At 38.7% G+C, this 18,212-nt stretch overlaps 1 protein-coding gene across 2 annotated transcripts; it reads right to left on the reverse strand.

The window, feature by feature from the left end:
* Window positions 1-537: 537 nt before the first annotated feature.
* Window positions 538-17,661, reverse strand: edaradd (EDAR-associated death domain). 2 transcript variants are annotated; one of them, XM_061087163.1, is made up of 6 exons: window positions 17,526-17,661; window positions 9,960-10,018; window positions 9,510-9,552; window positions 7,936-8,006; window positions 2,526-2,574; window positions 538-2,126 (listed from the first exon to the last, which is right to left on the reverse strand). In XM_061087163.1, exons 1-6 carry the CDS (start codon window positions 17,581-17,583, stop codon window positions 1,738-1,740), a joined length of 669 nt encoding a protein of 222 aa, XP_060943146.1. In that variant the 5' UTR covers window positions 17,584-17,661; the 3' UTR covers window positions 538-1,737. The 2 variants fall into 2 exon arrangements, with proteins under 2 accessions (XP_060943146.1, XP_060943145.1); XM_061087162.1 differs by having other exon boundaries at window positions 7,936-8,009.
* Between the last annotated feature and the right edge of the window lie 551 nt (window positions 17,662-18,212).

Below are 18,212 nucleotides of genomic sequence, written 5' to 3' on the forward strand. Positions count from 1 at the left end.
CTTTCCTAATATAAAAAAGGAAAATAATGAAACTGATGCCTTGTTGGTTTGTATCTGAAGTAAATAGATGTATGAAAATGAATAAGGAGCTTTACAACACTTCATTGTAAATATCTGTAATTTCCCCATACATTCCTAAAAATTTCCTTCTGCAAAATATGGAATAATTAGGAAATCTTGTTGAATAAAAGCTGAATTCAAAGCCAAGCGGGTATCCATTTGTTCACTTGACATAACAGGAATTCTACCATTCTGCCTATAATTGTTGTGATGCATTGGGCAGTTGAACATGTTTACTAAGTGAACACTCACTGTTGTTGCTATAATTCTAGAATTGAAGTTTCTCTAAGACCTTCTCAGGAATTATTAAGTGAAGCTGATAAAAAAAGATTAAAGTTTTATCAGATTCCATCTGAAAAAGATGTGCATATGAAAAGTTTTTCACAGAAACGTCCTTTAAGTTTGATGTTGCAGCTTAATTTCTTTTTAAGATGATAAAGGCATTCACAGAATTTTGACATTTATTTCATAGTGAAAGAACAAGTACAATACAGATATTTAATATCTTCAAAATAAAAAAGAGCATTAAAAGTTCAAACTGTAGTTTTTGTTTTATCAAATTCAACAAAAATTATATTTTTGTAGATTATTTTCAAGATTCTGAGATCTATGAAAGAAATATTTCACTTCCTGATCTATCATATGTTCTCCATCCCACTGGAGACAATAATAGCACAACAGTAAATGAGACAAAACCAGAGCAGTTATTAGTCATGGTTGTGAAGCACATCCTGCTGTAGGTTGTATGGGTGTATCACAAAATATTCCATAAAAAAATTAATACTCTGCCATTGTTTTGAGCTTTGTTTGTTATACACACAGATTCACATTAAAAAGACTAAGGGCCCGATGTTAACCGTCAAGGGCCACCAGCACAGGGCAGTAGGTCGCAGACCTCAGTCTCTAAGTGCACCTGCAATGTAGGTTCAGCAGCGCAGAGTCAAAGGGCTGCTTGAAGTGACGTACACTGAAAATCAGAAGATTTGGTGTTTAATAAAAACAGCTCTTGGCCAGTCATAATGTGAACAGGCAACAGCTAAAATCTGCATGTGCCGTTGGTTTGGATTTTAATCTATACAATGATGATGATATAAATAAATAATAAACGATGAAACATATCTATCGGACATTGTTTCATTGGGCTGCAATGATTTTGAAAGTGAGTCTGAATCTGTGATACAAACGTACAGGAGCCTGTTGCCCCTCAATATTTTACAAATGTTACAAAAATCCTTTTTTTTTCATTTCCCAATTAACATTAAATCCCCAAAATTTGTTTCCATATTTTGATATCTAAGGTAAGGGCTGGAATTTAACTGTTTTACAGACTTCATGCATGTGTCATACAATTCTTTTGGTCCAATCTTTTGGTCTTCTTTAATGCCTAATTTAGACAGCTGAAATTCACCTTGGATATCAGTACAAAGCTTGACGACACTATTCACTAGTGGATAAATGTCAGTCGGACAGACAGGCTGCGACTTGAGGTCAGGTGCTTTACTTTCTACTGAGATTTTCAGTTTCCAGTTGAGGATCAAAGTTTCCACTATTTTCTTTCGACCACAAGCCAAATTGACAAAAAATGGGGTAACATGTATCAAAGCGGCTTAAGAAGAAATTCCTAAACCCTGACAGAATAAAAAACAGATACAGCACAAATAAACAGAGTCAAACTGGTTAATGCGTCTGTTGCCACCTTGACGGCCAGTCCTTCTCTATCCAGCTCTGCAGCAGTCGCAGTACATCATTGCGCTGGTAGATGCGGCAAAGTTCAGTGAGCTCAGTGACTGTTTTCTGGTTGTAGCGCAGCAGGAACTCCTGGGTGGGGCTGTGGGACAAGGAGCCCTGGGTCCGGTACTCCAGGAGGGTCAGTTCATCGTAGCTCATTCCCCAGCGACTGGCAAAGTTTTTCCAGTTTTTGACGGTGCAGTGGTTTGGATCCAGTTTGAGCCGCAGCAAGTCCAGGAGGTCTTTGTCATTCATGAGGTCACTGATCTTGGGAGGAGGTGCTGGGCAGCAGCACTTTTCACAGTGGCTGTCTAGCAACTGCAGTTCTTTGGGGTAGTCTGAGCTCAGAAGGACAAAGAGGGGGGAGTCAGGGTAAGACATTTTTTAATCACCAATGACAGCATACAAAATATACATTTAAAAGCTGGTAAATCTAAGATTAGAGTCCACAGGTACATGTAATGTGGCTTTAAATAGTCTAAAGCCACATTAGACTATCTAAAGCCACATTACATGTCCCTGTGGACTAATGGTTTATGGAAGAACTTCCCCCTTTCCTCTCTGTGACCACTGCAGGAGCTGTCACATCAATAACACTATGTTCCTGTTGCTGTGACACAATCATTTCTTCAAAATAAATCTTGTGTTGCCTTGACAAGGCCAATATTTTGGGGAAATATTTCACCTAAACAATCCAGAAACTATGCACCCTTCATGCAGTGTAAGAATTGATTTACCTGGTGAAGTAGATGTTGAGCAAGAGCATTCTTCAACATCTTCAACTGGCTGCAACACAGAAAAAACAGTTAACCCCATTAAATACATCCATAGTAGTCACCAGCCTCACGTTTCACAGTAAAAAGTAGTCTTTCCAACACCAGCAAATTACATGTAATTTTAAACAATGATACACTAGTATATATATCATGTTACAGCTAATTTTCGGGAAAATTAGTTCAAAATGTAAATCAATTTCATAAACAACACTTTTTTATTATATAACAAGCCAACAAGTTAGCTTTTTGGAGATAACTGAACGATAAACACAAAGTTCAGCTGACTATGATGATAGTTTTGGGTATTTGGACATAAAGCAAAGTGCTGACCAACATTTTAATTTAATTGACAATGCCACTTTTATTCATTGATTATTTACTATGTATTATCCTAGTAAGTAAACAAATGATATGACGCTACTATAAGGGGGATCTGAGCACGCATTCCTCTGCCAAGGCTAATGCTCAATTCCACCATGTCACAGCACTGTTTCCCATTAATAATCTAGACTGTAGCGGCCATATTCTAATTTGTCTAAGACTAACGTCTAATGAACCAAATTTGTTTTAGACTTTTCAGAATAACAGAGATCTCTAACTTGGGCCGTTGCTCCGTTGCTGCATTTTATTATTTTTTACGTATAAGCAAGTTGTGTGCAATGTAGCTCATATTTCACTCTTTGGTCTTTTTACCTGTTACTTTGAATCTGTCATGCACATGCAAGTGTAGCCCCACTACAAACATAGATTTAATTAGTTCTTTGGGAATTGCCACAGAGAAAGTGAATCAGAATTCCTGGATGCCCTATTTATTCAGATCTGCTACAAAATGTAATGTAAGTTCAGTCCGTCAGTCCTGCTAACTGACAAACATCTGTTATTGTCAACAAATGGCACGGCCCATTCAGTCATTATCCATATGAACTCAGCAAAACGTGTGACTGCTTGTGACATAATTTGTATATACAGACAGTATTTTGGGGTAAAAAACGGTGGCCAGCGAACAAACGATATGGATCATAAGCTTCATAATAAAATCAGAGTGAAAACAGGATGGGGCATGAAAATGCTAAAGGATCTTCAGCGTTGAGCAGACACGATTCGTGTCTTGACAACTTGCCATATGCACAGTTAATCATGTGATCACATGGATTCACCTGAATCTCTGAATTCTACCCAAAAAGATTTTATTATGATCATTAGGCCAGTCACCCTCCCCTCTCCTACACACTGGTGCATTCTGAGGACAGTGTGGTCAATCCATTCAGGAGTTTGTCCGACCTTTTACTACAAACTACAAAGTGAACCTCATAGTGACACTAGAGGTAAATCATAGGGTTCATCCTCTGTGGACCATAAATGTCTTTAATAAATGGTATGGCTGTTGACATATAAAAGACATTTATTCACTGGAACAGCTCTTCCTTTCAGTTCTCCACCCGAATCAATCGTTGTTGCAGTTGTGCTGAAAAAGCAGCAATTTCACTTCCGTTGATGATTCCCTGTCTCCGCTGCTAGAGAGTGCTGGTCGCCTGTTTATTCAAAGTTTATTAATATTGAACGTATCCTATGTCTAGATCACACCAAATTTGACTCTGCACTTTTTTTCCACCCTTAACAATGCACATGCCCAGTGTGAAGCCAACAGGATGAATGGCTCTCAAGATATGTGAGCCACATTCAGTGGATCATGACGATGGATGTGGATTATGGTGGCGTCTGACTCTGCTGGTGGATCATGATCGTGGTGGCTACTGAACGTGGACTATGATTACAACAAGACTGCTTGATATACAATATGTCTCCTCAGAAACTCAACCAGTAGCGATCATAATCCATCAATTAATTTACCTTCCATTATGCTACAAACTGTTAATTCTAATCAATGTTGTAAATATTCATATTTTTCTGATGTTCTCCATTACACGTGGCATTTATTGCACTTCTGTCCGTCCTGGGAGAGGGATCCCTCACATGTGGCTCTCTCTGAGGCTACTACGTTCTTTTTACCCTGTTAAAAGTTGTTTAAGCAGTTTTTCCTGACTCTTGCTGAGGGTTAAGGACAGAGGATGTCTCACCTTGTTACGCCCTATGAGACAAATTGTGATTAGTGAATATGGGCTACACAAATAAAATTTGTTAAATTAAAGACTTGATTTGATAGATGTTAAAGGTCAATCTGCTGGATAAATTCATTGCTGCCCGTCCTTCTGTTAATGACCAGGCTTGATAAATTATCTTTCCCTACATGTGTGAAGCACAATCCAGATGTACGCTAATGTAACAGTAGTTGGCTGCAGTGATATTATATTGTACATATCCTGAACCTCAGCTGTGCCTTTCTCTGGTTTGTTCTTCAGTAGTTTGCCTGTGGCAGGTGCAGTCTCCTCCGTCTCACACTGTGTGATGTTTTTTTGCTGGTGCATGTGAAACGTGTCTCAGCAAAAACTGCTTTAAATACAGAAGATCAAGACCAGGCATATAATCCAGTAAGTCGCCCTGCAGGGATGTATACATTCTACTGATGGTGATGAGTAAGACTGCTATCTTCCTCCTCAGTTCCAAATGCTGCATGTTCTTCACACTGTATGTTTATTCTTCTACAGTGTTGTCTTTTAGAACGCTGCATGACGTTTACACACTTTCTACCCCTACGTTCCTGCTCTGTTATTAGCAACGCTCACAGCTGTGCCTTCCAGTTCAGTGGGATGAAACCACATCCTGTACGCTCACTGCTCAAATTAGAAAGCACTCAGAGGGTGTACCTCTGCCAAGGTAGATTATAATTCTGTACATTTGTCAGTTTTCATAATAGAAAATGCTGAGGATTTTTAATCTGCATGTACGCCCAAATCAATCATCAAGACACTCAACACTGATGGTGAGTGTTTGATGCTGGACAATTCTGTCCATAAACATTTTCAAATGATTGTTTAAATTCATGATGTTGCTGCTTCATCTCTGGATAAAAGGCCATACGTGTTTGATTGATTTCTTTTTTTGACAATGACAGTTTATGAAAAACAGGCCAAGACTGGCAACTAATTATATGTGGAGGATATAAGGTCAATTCAATTTAACATGAAAGATTTGGACCAATCTTTCCCTTTCCGTGACTGTTCCACATCAGAGCCGTAAAAAATTGTGGAAAATAGTAACAGCACAAGATGGAAATAAACAACCAATGTAAAAACATTTATTGGTTCCTCCGTGATTCTTCAGAAAGACATTTATTTCTATCCAGAATGTCACTCAGCGCATACCTCATCCAAGGTCCAATATTCCCCTTTAACTACATCAAGTCACACCAACTGACACACACCCATAGATATCATTCTCCTGAATATGTCCGATACGTTACATCAAGACCCATGATTCTCTGGGAAAACTGTACAAATGTCAAAAACCCCCTTTGCAACATGTTGCTATGTTAAAGTGAGACAACTCCGGGGTCTGTCCCTTTGTCCAGGTCTGCGTTACAATGTTACAAACATTTATTGCTAAGAACTTATTCGAGACACTAAAAGGTTCATGCAGAGACTATTGTTCACCTGCATTTCAAACACAGTGTTAAAACCAGGGAAGCCTAAATGAGCCTGAATGACATATGAACAACCGGCCACTACAAAACTATACAACAGCGATGATGCTTTATGAATCAATCAACACTATTACAACATCACTAAACATAGAGATCTTAATCGAATTGAAAAGTTGAAGTTAAAGCTGTGGGCTGTGACGGAGGAAATAAGTGAGGAGCCCCCTTAATACACTGTAGTCACTTTCCAACAACACTTTAAGAGCCATTGCAGATTTATAAAATATACATATTGCCTGACATATTTTCTCTCTCTCCCTCTCCTGGCTGACAGTGCTTTATTCCAGATGGTTTCAATTTGGATCTTTGTTCCTTCCTTGACGTCCTCTCAGATCATGTTCTTCAAGTATATTTAAAAACGAGCAATAATTTTGCCTTCCTGATTGTCCATCCTGTACATTTCTGAACGCACATTCATTCCACGTCTGTCTTGGAAAAGGGAACCCTCCTCACTTACTTCACATCATATGTGATATGTGTTAATATAAACCATATTGATATTATATATCATTTTATACAATAATATTGTCTTTTGCATATTTGTGCGTATATTATATTATCTATTGTATGGTCAAATACTTATATTTATACCTCTACTATATATCATATCATATTATATCATACTCTCTGTTTATTCTTTGTATATATAAGTCTATATACACATATTTATACATGTGTACATGTTATTATTATTATTATTATATTTACTATTATTATTATATATACTGTTGCTGCCATTATTACTATATACTGCTATTATATTGGTATAATTACTATCATATATAAATATATATTATATTATGTTATATTATATACTATATATACTGTACTATTTTTATATACTGTCTAACAATAACATTACCATCATATCAGCAGTACTATTACCATCATCTTGCCACTGCACCTTATCTACCTATTTATCTTGTGTTTCTGTTTTTATTCTTTCTACCTCAATATTTTTTATTTTATTCTATTGTATTGTATTTTATTGTATTCAAATATACCGGCTGCTATGATGACTTAATTTCCCTTCGGGATGAATAAAGTAATCTATCTATCTATCTATCTATCTATCTATCTATCTATCTATCTATCTATCTATCTATCTATCTATCTATCTATCTATCTATCTATCTATCTATCTATCTATCTATCTATCTATCTATCTATCTATCTATCTATCTATCTATCTATCTATCTATCTATCTATCTATCTATCTATCTATCTATCTATCTATATCTCAGCTGCTCTTCCTAAGCTTTCTTCAATTTCTTCCAATTCCAGGGTCTAAAGACAGAGTGGTTTATGCTGTAGGAGTGGAAGGCCTTCTAAGGCAAATTTGAAATATTGGGATATAGAAACAATTATCTTGACAGTTTTTTGTATTGTCAATAATTTTGGTATAACGTACAGATTCCAGTGACAGAGGCGACTGTCAGACTGGTTTGGAGGTGTATAACTATCTAGACACAGATGTGTGACTTTTGGGGGAAGTTCTACATTGTGCTCACATCCTGCAGGTGACACTCATACTCAAATTCAAATTTGATTTGTCCCTTACACCAACCAGATAGTTGTGGTGTTCAGCAGTTAATAAATATGATAGAAAGAAGATGGGAGAGAAGGAAATTAGCGGGCACCAGCTGGCAAGTGAGAAAGTGTGGAAAGACTTGAAACTGAAACAAATCTTATGTGTAAATCTTCACTGATGATGAATACAACAGGCTAATGTTTCAAACAAGCGTAGTGCATGGGCAGAGGTTAATACTGACCTGTCTTATTCTGTCTGGGGAGGGACTCAGGTATCCAGAGGGCATTGAGCTCAGGTGAAGTGTCACAGCATCTGCTGGAGACATATTATTGTATTATTGTATTTTGATTTAAAAAGAAACTGCAGATGCACATTTATCACTGTAAATAGTCAGGCCTTATGACAATGTACCGTTTGCCTGTTGTTTTTTGATACAATCAAGCTTAAATTCAAGCTGCATGTAAGGATATGCCTGGGATATGTTTCTGTACAGCTTTCTTGTGGGTTGTATGTTTATATTTGTTTTCATCTCTGTTTGAATCAACCAATCATCTTGCTTGATGTGCAGTTCATGTCGGCTCCTCCGTGAGCGTCCACCGCCTAGAGGCTACCCAAAATACCCTTCTCTGTGTGGGTCTATGTGTATCTTCAGGGAAGCATAATTCTTATAAGCTATGCTCATACTGGATGTTTTCACAGCAGGAATTTCAGCCAATGTCATCAGTACAATATGTCATCAGTCTACTTATCAGTCTGTACTTTTATTTTTAATTTCGATTTGAGTTACTTTATCTGATTTATTTCATCTGGTTGCAAAACTTCCATCCTTAGTTCATTTTGCTTCCATTCAGCCAGCTTTTTAGTTTGCCGTGAGGCTATACTCAACAAACCACACTTCCTTCACAAAGGTTTCACAGGAAAAGCCTGTGGAGAATCACAAAACCCCCTCCTGACGCCTGTGCTACAAAACAGGATTTGTCATTATCGAGGTAACTTCTTGTCTAACTCTGGTTTTTCAGTCCTACAAAGCTGCTTCACTTCTTAGCGGATGAGACTTCTTGTCAGGATCCTGTTGATCGATGACTCTGGTTTCCTAGTAATGCGACTAATGAGAAGTTCACTCGTTGAGAGATTTTGATCTCTTATCTCACCCGCATAAGCTACCATGGGATTAACTCATGAGAACTGAATCCACCTTGTAGGGCTGTAAACTCTGCTGTTACCTCAATAACAACAAATCTAGCTTCCAGCATTCAGACCTTCCTCCTGCCAGATCCTCAAAGATCAGATTGCATGAGAAATATCTGTGAACTGACATCTTCAGGTCTCTCCACAGATCTTCTAGGGTTTACATGTGGACTTTGTCTGGGCCAATCAGGGACAGTGGAAGACACGCCATCGTTGCCTTGTCTCTTTCTTTGAGTGGTGTCTGGTGTTTAGCAGGGTTCAGTTTTTGTCAGAAGTCGGAGCAAGAGTTCCTTGGACTTCATGGATTGACTTTGTGGTGTAAAGGTGTGTCCCGCTCTAAACTGTGTCCAGTCTATTCAGTTTGCTGCAGGTGGACATCTTGAGAAAAGTTTAAGGAAACAAGAGGCTTGTGACCACAGAGTGAAGCGTCACAGCAAATGATCTGAAAACTCTGGTGAATGGAAGATTATTGAAAAAAAAGGAAACACTACTGAAGTAACTGTAGCTTGGTCAGTTTATTGGTTGATTGATTATTGATCCACGCTGGCCCCTTATACCATTATTATTAATATTATGTAATATTTGAAAAAGGAAAACATGTGTTTTGTAAAATTGTATATGGATTACCATGAGGATCTGTCACTTGAACTGGATAATTGGCCTCCAATGACTGTGGGAGAGACAAGGGCAGACATGATAACATTAGAAAGTAAAATGAATAGAAGTAAAAGGAGAAACTCCAGAAAGAAAAGCTTGTTTTCTCTCAGAGCCTTCTTTGTGGGAGCTTTACATTCGGTCTGTTCCTGAGACTGAGTGTGTAATCGTGGAGGAAAATGACTCCCTTGTGTGCACAGACAGGGAGCAGCCTGCTACAACTTGTCCCTCAATAAGCCCCCAGGCTCTAGGAATCACAGCACAGTGTGTTCAGTTATGCTACATTTCTTAGCAGATTACTGCTGAGACTCTTTCTAAAGATGAACAATGAGAAATCAACACTCAGCGAACAGGATGGAAAGGTCAAGACAATGAGACAAGACAACATGCGACTGGAGGTAAGAATAAATGAAAGGTGCTCACAAATTCCGCCACAAAGCTGGTGGTGTCCGTGTCCTCCACAGGTCCAGAGCTGCTTCTGTCTGTTACAGACAAAAAGGAAGAGGCTTTAGTGCTCTGAGCATGCCGTCACCTCTAGTCATTTCATCCACTTCCCACTTATCAGAAATTCACTGAAGGGACAAACAGAAAAAACCACATCCTCCAGACAGTGAGCACTTACTGGTGAGTATGACGTATTTTAAGTGTTTATGTAGGAGTTCACACACTTTTACAACCCTATTTGTGTTCAAGTTGCATTACTGAAAACTTGTGAGGTGTCATGTGCACGTCATCCCTGAATAAAGCAAGAGGAAAAGCTTTTCAGAGACAATGACAATACTGTTCAGAATACTCTTGAATCTAATGCCCTCAGCACTGATACATGCTGGTAGATCTTTAACAAGCAGGTTCACGGATGAGTGAGGAGAGCAGCACAAAGGCGGATTTTCAGAAATAGAAAATACCTGAGCGGGGAAACATTGGGCCTTCATCAGTTTACGTCACTGAACAGCCATTGTATCCAAAGTGCACTAAATAAAGAGCGGTCCCGGCCTTTCTTGTGTTATACTCTTCAACGATGAAACTTTAATTTGCATGGGAGAATTAGGATTTAGTGTTCAGGTGTTATCAGACCATCTAGTTCATGCTGCTTTGAATGTGCTGTTGAACTGGGAGAGAGCAGTCATGGATGCCAAGCAAAACCTTGTTTAAAGCCAAAGTGTCTTTACACAAGACAAAGTGCAATTCAGATACAATTTTCACATCATCATTCACAATATGACATGAATAATTACCTTTTCTTCTTTAGATGTCTCTCTATCTTTTGTTATGTTGGTTTGTCAATTCTGAACTGTGTATTCCATGGGATACCTTTAAAGGTCAAGTCTGCTTATATGTATTTTATGCTTCAACGCTTCAGCGGTTGCCATGACAATCAATGTCCAAATAGCCCACAAAATAAGGGAAATTAATCCAACATTATTCAATAATAATCAAGACAAGGAAATTCAATCTTAGTGATAGTTGTGTGTGCTGGTCATCTTGTGTGCTTGTCATGTCACATTACGTTAATATAAAATAAATCACAAATTTGTTAAAGATTACCCCCAAAAGACAAGTGGCAGATAAGCCTGAGGAAATAGACATGTCACAAATCTTAGACGAGCTTTGACAAACAACCTGAGAACTGTAAGTAATGGCTAAGAGGTATTGCAACTGCTACTGATATTAGCATGGCCTGCAAGTTAAACTTGGAAGTCCCAATTTTTGTTCACAGATGAAAACCGTTGTCGGATAAGTCAAAAACAGAAGCTTGACATTTTTTATAGGAGAAACTAAAATCCTTAAACCCTTTGTTTTAGTCAAGAAATGCAGATTCACAATGGCAAACAGGCAAACGTTAACATTATCGAACAATCCAATAATCCTGATCAAACTATCCGCTGCGTTTCCCTGGTTAGAGATGACTCACATGTTCTACTCAAGTGAACCTGAATCCACCTTCAGCATCTAAACAGTTGAAGGTCAAAATGTGTTGGTTATCATTATATGTATAATGCTTATCTTTTTTCAGAGTTTCCAGAGACGCCTACATCAGCACCCGACGTGACTGAGACACTGAACTGTGTCTCTTTCTTGCACACGCACAATCACATGCACAAACACACACACACAAACAAACACATTAACAAACACACACACAAACAATTACAAACACACACACACACACACATTAACAAACACACACACACAAACAAACACATTAACAAACACACACACACACACAAAAACAAAAACACAAACAATTACAAACACACACACACACACATAAACAAACACTCACACACTTTTTTAAAAAAAGGTCACAGACAGTGATGATCCATTTGAGAAGAAATGAATGGTAAATCCCCTTTACCACAGCTTCTGGAAACAAGCCCACACAACTCTACTAGGAAATGTTGACATGTTGCACTTTGACCCCTATTTTCTTTCAAGAAACTAAGTAGTTATTCTGTATTTGAGCAGAGAATAAATAATTCACGTGTAAAAACAACACGCTGAACATCCTGCTAACTTGTCAACACTTCCAATGTTTGTTTAATCCTGCTACAGCTTTCATTTAACCCTAGAACAATACCGTACAATTAGTAACACCATCACTAACTTTGTCGGGTACATAATACACAATATAATATTCCCGATAAAAATCAATGTACAACAATGCATGGCAATTTGAAGTACTCTTCTTTAATTTTCCCCTATACAACATCTCATAAAAACAAACAAAGGTATAATGGGGGGGATTTAGTGAAAAATTTGGGAATTGTTAAAGAAAAATTCCCCAAAAAATAAATAATGGGGAACTAGTTCTTCGGTCCAGCCATTCCTGGGACATGTCTGGTGAAGGCACAGTCTCCTTGCATAATTTACAACTTATATTGTATAGAACAAATATTTTACCCTCAATCACTAACGTCGGGTGAAAATTACCCGAACACGTGCCTATTGAAAAAAACAGGGATGGGAGCAGGCTTCTATGAAGTCAGTGAGCAGACTGAAGCTGCCCAAGGACCCACGTCACTCAGACAGCAGCAACACAATGAAAATCCCATGACCACACTCACGTGGGTGAAAATCACCCGACGTAAGTGTTCTAGGGTTAAACCAACAACATTTTGTCTGTCTGTCTGTCTGTCTGTCTGTCTGTCTGTCTGTCTGTATCTGGAACACCTGTGTCATGAACCATTCACCTTCAATATTATTAATATTTTGAAAAGTCATTGGGGGCTGGGCAGTGTGCTTTCAGTCTGTGGACCGGGTGGAACATGTTTTCTTCTCCCAGCAAACAGTTGGGGTCAAATTGCAGGTCAACATCTCTAAATATTTATATTTCACCATATTAGACTGAGAAATAGACATTCACGGGAGCAGATCTCCGTCATTTAGATTAATTTGCACACAAATAAGGTACTGGTCTCATGTTTTTTAATTAATCAATTATATGCAAATAATACTAATGCAGATAAACAAATGTTCAAGTGATAAGGTTTTTCGGAAATATTGCACAGCCCTGTACTTTCCATAATGGTTATCACCACATTATCCCTGAAACAGAAAAACACACTTTAGCTGTAGACTGTTTAGCTGCTTTTCAGACATCCAGAGGAACTCCACACCTCCTCTGGACTTTTTTCCAGAGGAGGTGCATGAACCCAAATGTCCGCAAGAGAGGCTCGAAAGTTTCCACAGACTGCAGCTGGATTCAAAGCGAGTGAGCAGGGGGATTGATGAAGCTTCTAACAAATAACTACTGGTGAAAAATGTTATGATTAATTACTTGGTCATTGCAGTTGTATTACACATCAAACATTTTTGTAAATATGCTAACTGTAGCATCCTAGAGCTCAAGGTAATGTTTGGAAATCTTTTGCTTTGTCTGAACAGTTTATTTTGTGCAGTGAAAAGCAGCAGACTAAAGCTTGCAACTGTACCACCGCATTCAAAAAATGTTGAGGCAAGTAGGCATGCTTGGGTTACCTCTATCATACTTTTGAAATGAATGCAAAGTTAAGGCTGGCCTGGAAGGTAGAAGTCTACCTGAAAAAACCTACAGTTTTGTAAAATATAGATACGTTTCTAATCACAGATAATCTGGTCAAACATGAAAAACTACCAGTACATAAGTTCCCAATGCAACCCTGGGTGGTATTCCCCTTCAAATACGGTGCATTAAGTATTTGGACTAACAGCCAGTCACCCAATTATGAAGCGTAAGTCGAACCCCAGATCAGTTGAGCATTGTTTCTCCCTCTCTGGGAATGCAGGGACATGTAACTACATGCTCTGGATAAAGTTCAAGAGATGAAATATAAACCACATCATAATACACTGCTTAGGGCCATAATTCCATGCAGGTGAACCCAGCTTCTCTCCATTTTGACCACCCATGAAAAGATAAAGCACAGTTTCTCAGCAGCCTGTTTAGCAGCACGTTTGCTTTGTCATGGGTTTGTTTCTACACATAAATGGAGGTGAATGGCATGTCAATACCTGACTCAGGCCACAATGAAGTCTAGACTGAGAGCAGCCACATACACACACTTTTAACAATATCTCTACTACAGGTGTATCAAATGTCTTTCACGGCGTGAGTGCATACTCATTAGCTGCACAGGATTCATCTGATCTCAGAGTGTCTTATGTACTGAATACCAGTGGAACTTGTTCTTAAAGATCTCCCTCGCTCTCTTTCTAAGAGCTAGATAAGAAGTTTGATACCAATCTTATCTCTGTGTGAAACGTTGGTAGCAGCAGTCCTGATGTGGTGAGACTGGAAGCTGGGGGTAACAGCTAGCCTGGCACTGACCAAATATGGAAAATATGCTCAACAACAACACATCTAAACCATCTTTATGAATACAATGCAGTTGGTTTGTTCAACCTTTACTTTAACACAAATGTAACGCAATGGTTTGTGGTTTTAGTGACAGCTGGAAGTATTTCTTGACAAACAGGAGCCAGCTGCAGTAACTAGGTCGAGGTTTCTAAACCTGTGTTCCTGGTGACCTTTGCTTTTAGTGAATATGGTCACGCTGGTGCATTGCAGGTCAGTGTGTGTGTGTGTGTGTGTTTTTGTGTGTACGTGTGTCTACATGTGTGGTTTATTTGATATGGCGTGTATGTGTGAAACCGTTCTACTCCTTGTGTGACATCACACCCTTTAAATATATGGGTGGTTCAAAATGAAGACAATTCATTTATTTGTCCGTATAGATGTGTGGTGCCTGTTCCACCTGCCCTTGACCCCGAAAGGCCCCGCCCACACCTACCATCCTCTGTCCACCCACCTGTCTCTGATAAGATCAGTGGTGGAAGACGTCATCAAATCCTTTGCTAAAGTTCAAGTACCAACACAATTCTTTAAAAACACTCCAGTAAAAGTAAAAGTCCTCCATTCAAAATCTGACTTAAGTACAATGAAAGAATTGGCAGTGAAATGTAATTAAAGTACTAAAGTAAAAGTACAGTGCTTGATGACTGGGGCATATTATATTATATTTAACAGTGTGTTGCATTTAAAAAAACATGGTATCCAGTGTGTAAACTGTTTGCCTTCAAAGTAAATACTAACTAAAGCAGGCCAATAAATACATAAAGAGTTGAAAGTACAATATTTCCCTCTCATGTAATGGGGTGGAAATATTAAGTAGCATTACATGGAAATACCCAAAGTTCAAGTATCAGATCTTGCGTGCCACAAATGAAATTCCATTTCCTTCTACTGATTTGGGATAGAGACAGAAATATGAACGAACAATTTCTCCCAACCAATACTTTTATTTGTGTGTTCTTTGTGTGAACAGATGCACCTGTAGAAACATGAGGTTTACACCAAACACATCTCTTCCATTACCTGCAGGCACAACCATATTTCAGTCTAGTTCACCACTGCAGCTGGAAGTGTGAAGGTAGAATCATGAGTGTAGAGTTCAAAGGGGCTGGATGGGGAAGGATTGCGGATTGAAGGATTAATTTAATAATTCTAACTTATCACAATTTCTGGTTCAAACACTGACCTGTGACTGACACAGTTGCAAACCGACACTGTGAAAACGTCAGTGTGTGTTATGACCAATATTCATATCCGTGGTCTCATTCAGTTCTGACATTGTTCAGCTTTGATACAGAAGAAAAACTTATAGAAATGATAAAAATCCACCACAAGTAAAATATAAGTTTACAATATATGAGCAGTTGTTGTTGGTGGTGGTACCCTTGCCTACTCTGCTCTCTGTACAAGTTGCTTTTCTATAAGGACAGAGTCTGTCTGGCTGCATTCAGCTTGTCATGCTTTCCGAAAAAAACCCATTTACAAGTTACAGCTGAAGCATCTTGAACCAAACAATGTGAACACTGCTGTGACCTTTGTTATTCACCAACTGAAGGAAACCTTCACATCCTGCCTAAGCTTACAGACTTACTCAAGATCTGCCATAAATTACAGTTTGGTGATGGTAAAGGGAACTACACTGTATTCTTGGATCACATAGGATTGCAGACAAACAGCCATTAACCTACAGTGTGACTAAACACATGTTCATTATCCTGTGTCAAACACTGTGTGTGTGTGTGAAAGTGGTTCAGACAGGAAACACAAAGCTGGTTTCAGATAAATGTGAAGGAAATGAAAGGCAACAGAGGTGTGATATACGCTATACACACCACAATCAGTCAAATTGTCACAATGATGTCATTTGTTTTCTTAGGAAGACAAACAACTTGTAACACTGAAGCCGTTCTCATACATGACCTCCAGAGGGTTTGCAGAGAAATGGCTCTGGACTTTCTGCAGAGGTTTCCGTTTACACATGTACAGCGCAGACAGAGATTCTCCATTTAGAAGCAGAGGAGGTAACATATTCATTCGGTTGTGGTGATCATATGTTTTTTGTTTATAGTATTTTCTTTTCATTTTAGCGTGTGTTGCATGCTAGACCCTTCACCAACACGACCACTCGCTCAATGTGAATGCTGTGGGGGATCTCCTGCTATTTCCTCACATCGGCTCCTGGAACTGTCAGGAGAAACTCCACACAATGTCAGCAGGCTCTCACTTGGACGTTTGCGTTCTGAGTGATGAGGGATCTCTAGCGTTTAATGCATGTCTGAAAGCAGCTTAAATAAGTTGTATTTCTTGCCCCTAGTGTGACTGGTTGCAAAAGTGAATGCATCAGTACACTACATGACATCATTATCTGACTTCCCTGTGATGCCATGATGATATCATTCCTTCCAAATTCTTATTAATAGTTTTTTTGATCTATTTAAGTCCTCTCGACCTTTGACGAATCAGCTCCACAACGCTCCAAAAGGGATAGATAGTCTCTCAAGTAATGTTCCCAGCAAGTTGGTGAAAATCTTTCCATGTTTTGTTGAGCTATACTGTTCATAGTTGTGCTACCTTCAACATCTTACTAAATTAATGTTCTTACAGCACAAAATGTCACAGTGGAGCATTTTCCACCACCCAAGAGTTCTTTTTAATAACTGAGTGGAAAGAATAGAAACTGGTTAATTAACCATCAACAAGGCCATTAGTTACAGCTTCTGGAAGCTGAGGAATTATGATGTGTTGTATTTAACCGTTCAGAGGTTGTTTTATAGGTGGTTGAAAGTAAAAGGGCAGTTATAACTCAAACACTATGAAAACTAAAGAAACACTGTCTACTGCTGCAGACGTGAATGAGCCAAAAGACAAGGGCACTGTATTTCACTGTTAATATTCATTTCCAGGACATGAAGGACACACAGTTTAAGGTATTCTGGACACTAAACATCACTGGATCTAACAGGAAACTCTTTTTGTTTTCCTCCAAACTAACGGAGCAGAACTGATTTAAGCAAATGTCAGTGAAATGCTCTATTTACCTAAATCCCAGTTGGTTAAATAGAACATTTAAATTGTGAAACGTGTGTTTGGCTTTAGGAGATGCCAGAGTTCTATTCATACAACTGCACAGACACAAGCATGACGGGAACGGGACTCACCAAATGTTTCCTTACACGTCCGCAGACTGCTCATGTTGGAGGCTGTGACGTCTCCCATACCGAGAACTGATCCGATCAGACTGAGAGAGACGGTAGGAGTCCACAGTGAGGAGAGAAGGAGCTGATCGCAGCCCACTGAGCCCGGCGGCGGACACACACCAATGAGACACCTCACACACCGCGGACAGGTTCCTGGAGCTGTGCTGCCTTCACGACACACGCGTAAAGTCAAGCTTCCGCGAACTCACTGGTGGTGGGTGACGCACTGGGTGTGATTGTGATGAGATTGAGTTAAATTCTGTTTGTCATTGACAGCAGCACAGAGTATATTAAGATTAAGACTAGTCAAATCACATTTAAAGCAAGATACATTTAGTTGAGTTAAGATTATATTATATTAGTCCCACAAGGATATTAAGATTAAGAAGTTAAATTAATTTACCTTAGGTCAAGTTAAATTGAGTTGAGTTAAAGGGGACATATAATGAAAATCCCACTTTTGTAGTGCTTCTACAAGTTAATTTGGGTGTCTGGCATGTCTACCCCCCGAAAAACTCTGGAAAAAAACTACTCCCGCGATTTCTATATATCATATATTATATCATACTCTCTGTGTATTCTTTGTATATATAAGTCTATATACACATATTTATACATGTGTACATGTTATTATTATTATATTTACTT

This window comes from Limanda limanda, chromosome 15, assembly GCF_963576545.1.
Source record: "Limanda limanda chromosome 15, fLimLim1.1, whole genome shotgun sequence".
NCBI lineage: Eukaryota > Metazoa > Chordata > Actinopteri > Pleuronectiformes > Pleuronectidae > Limanda > Limanda limanda.

Coding starts and splice junctions, on each gene's coding strand:
- edaradd (XM_061087162.1), bottom strand. CDS start 17,583: ATGGGAGACGTCACAGCCTCCAACATGAGCAGTCTGCGGACGTGTAAG. Junction 9,553..9,959: donor CCAGCTTTGTGGCGGAATTT/GTGAGCACCTTT, acceptor TCTCTCCCACAG/TCATTGGAGGCCAATTATCC. Junction 2,575..7,935: donor CCCCAGACAGAATAAGACAG/GTCAGTATTAAC, acceptor TCTGTGTTGCAG/CCAGTTGAAGATGTTGAAGA.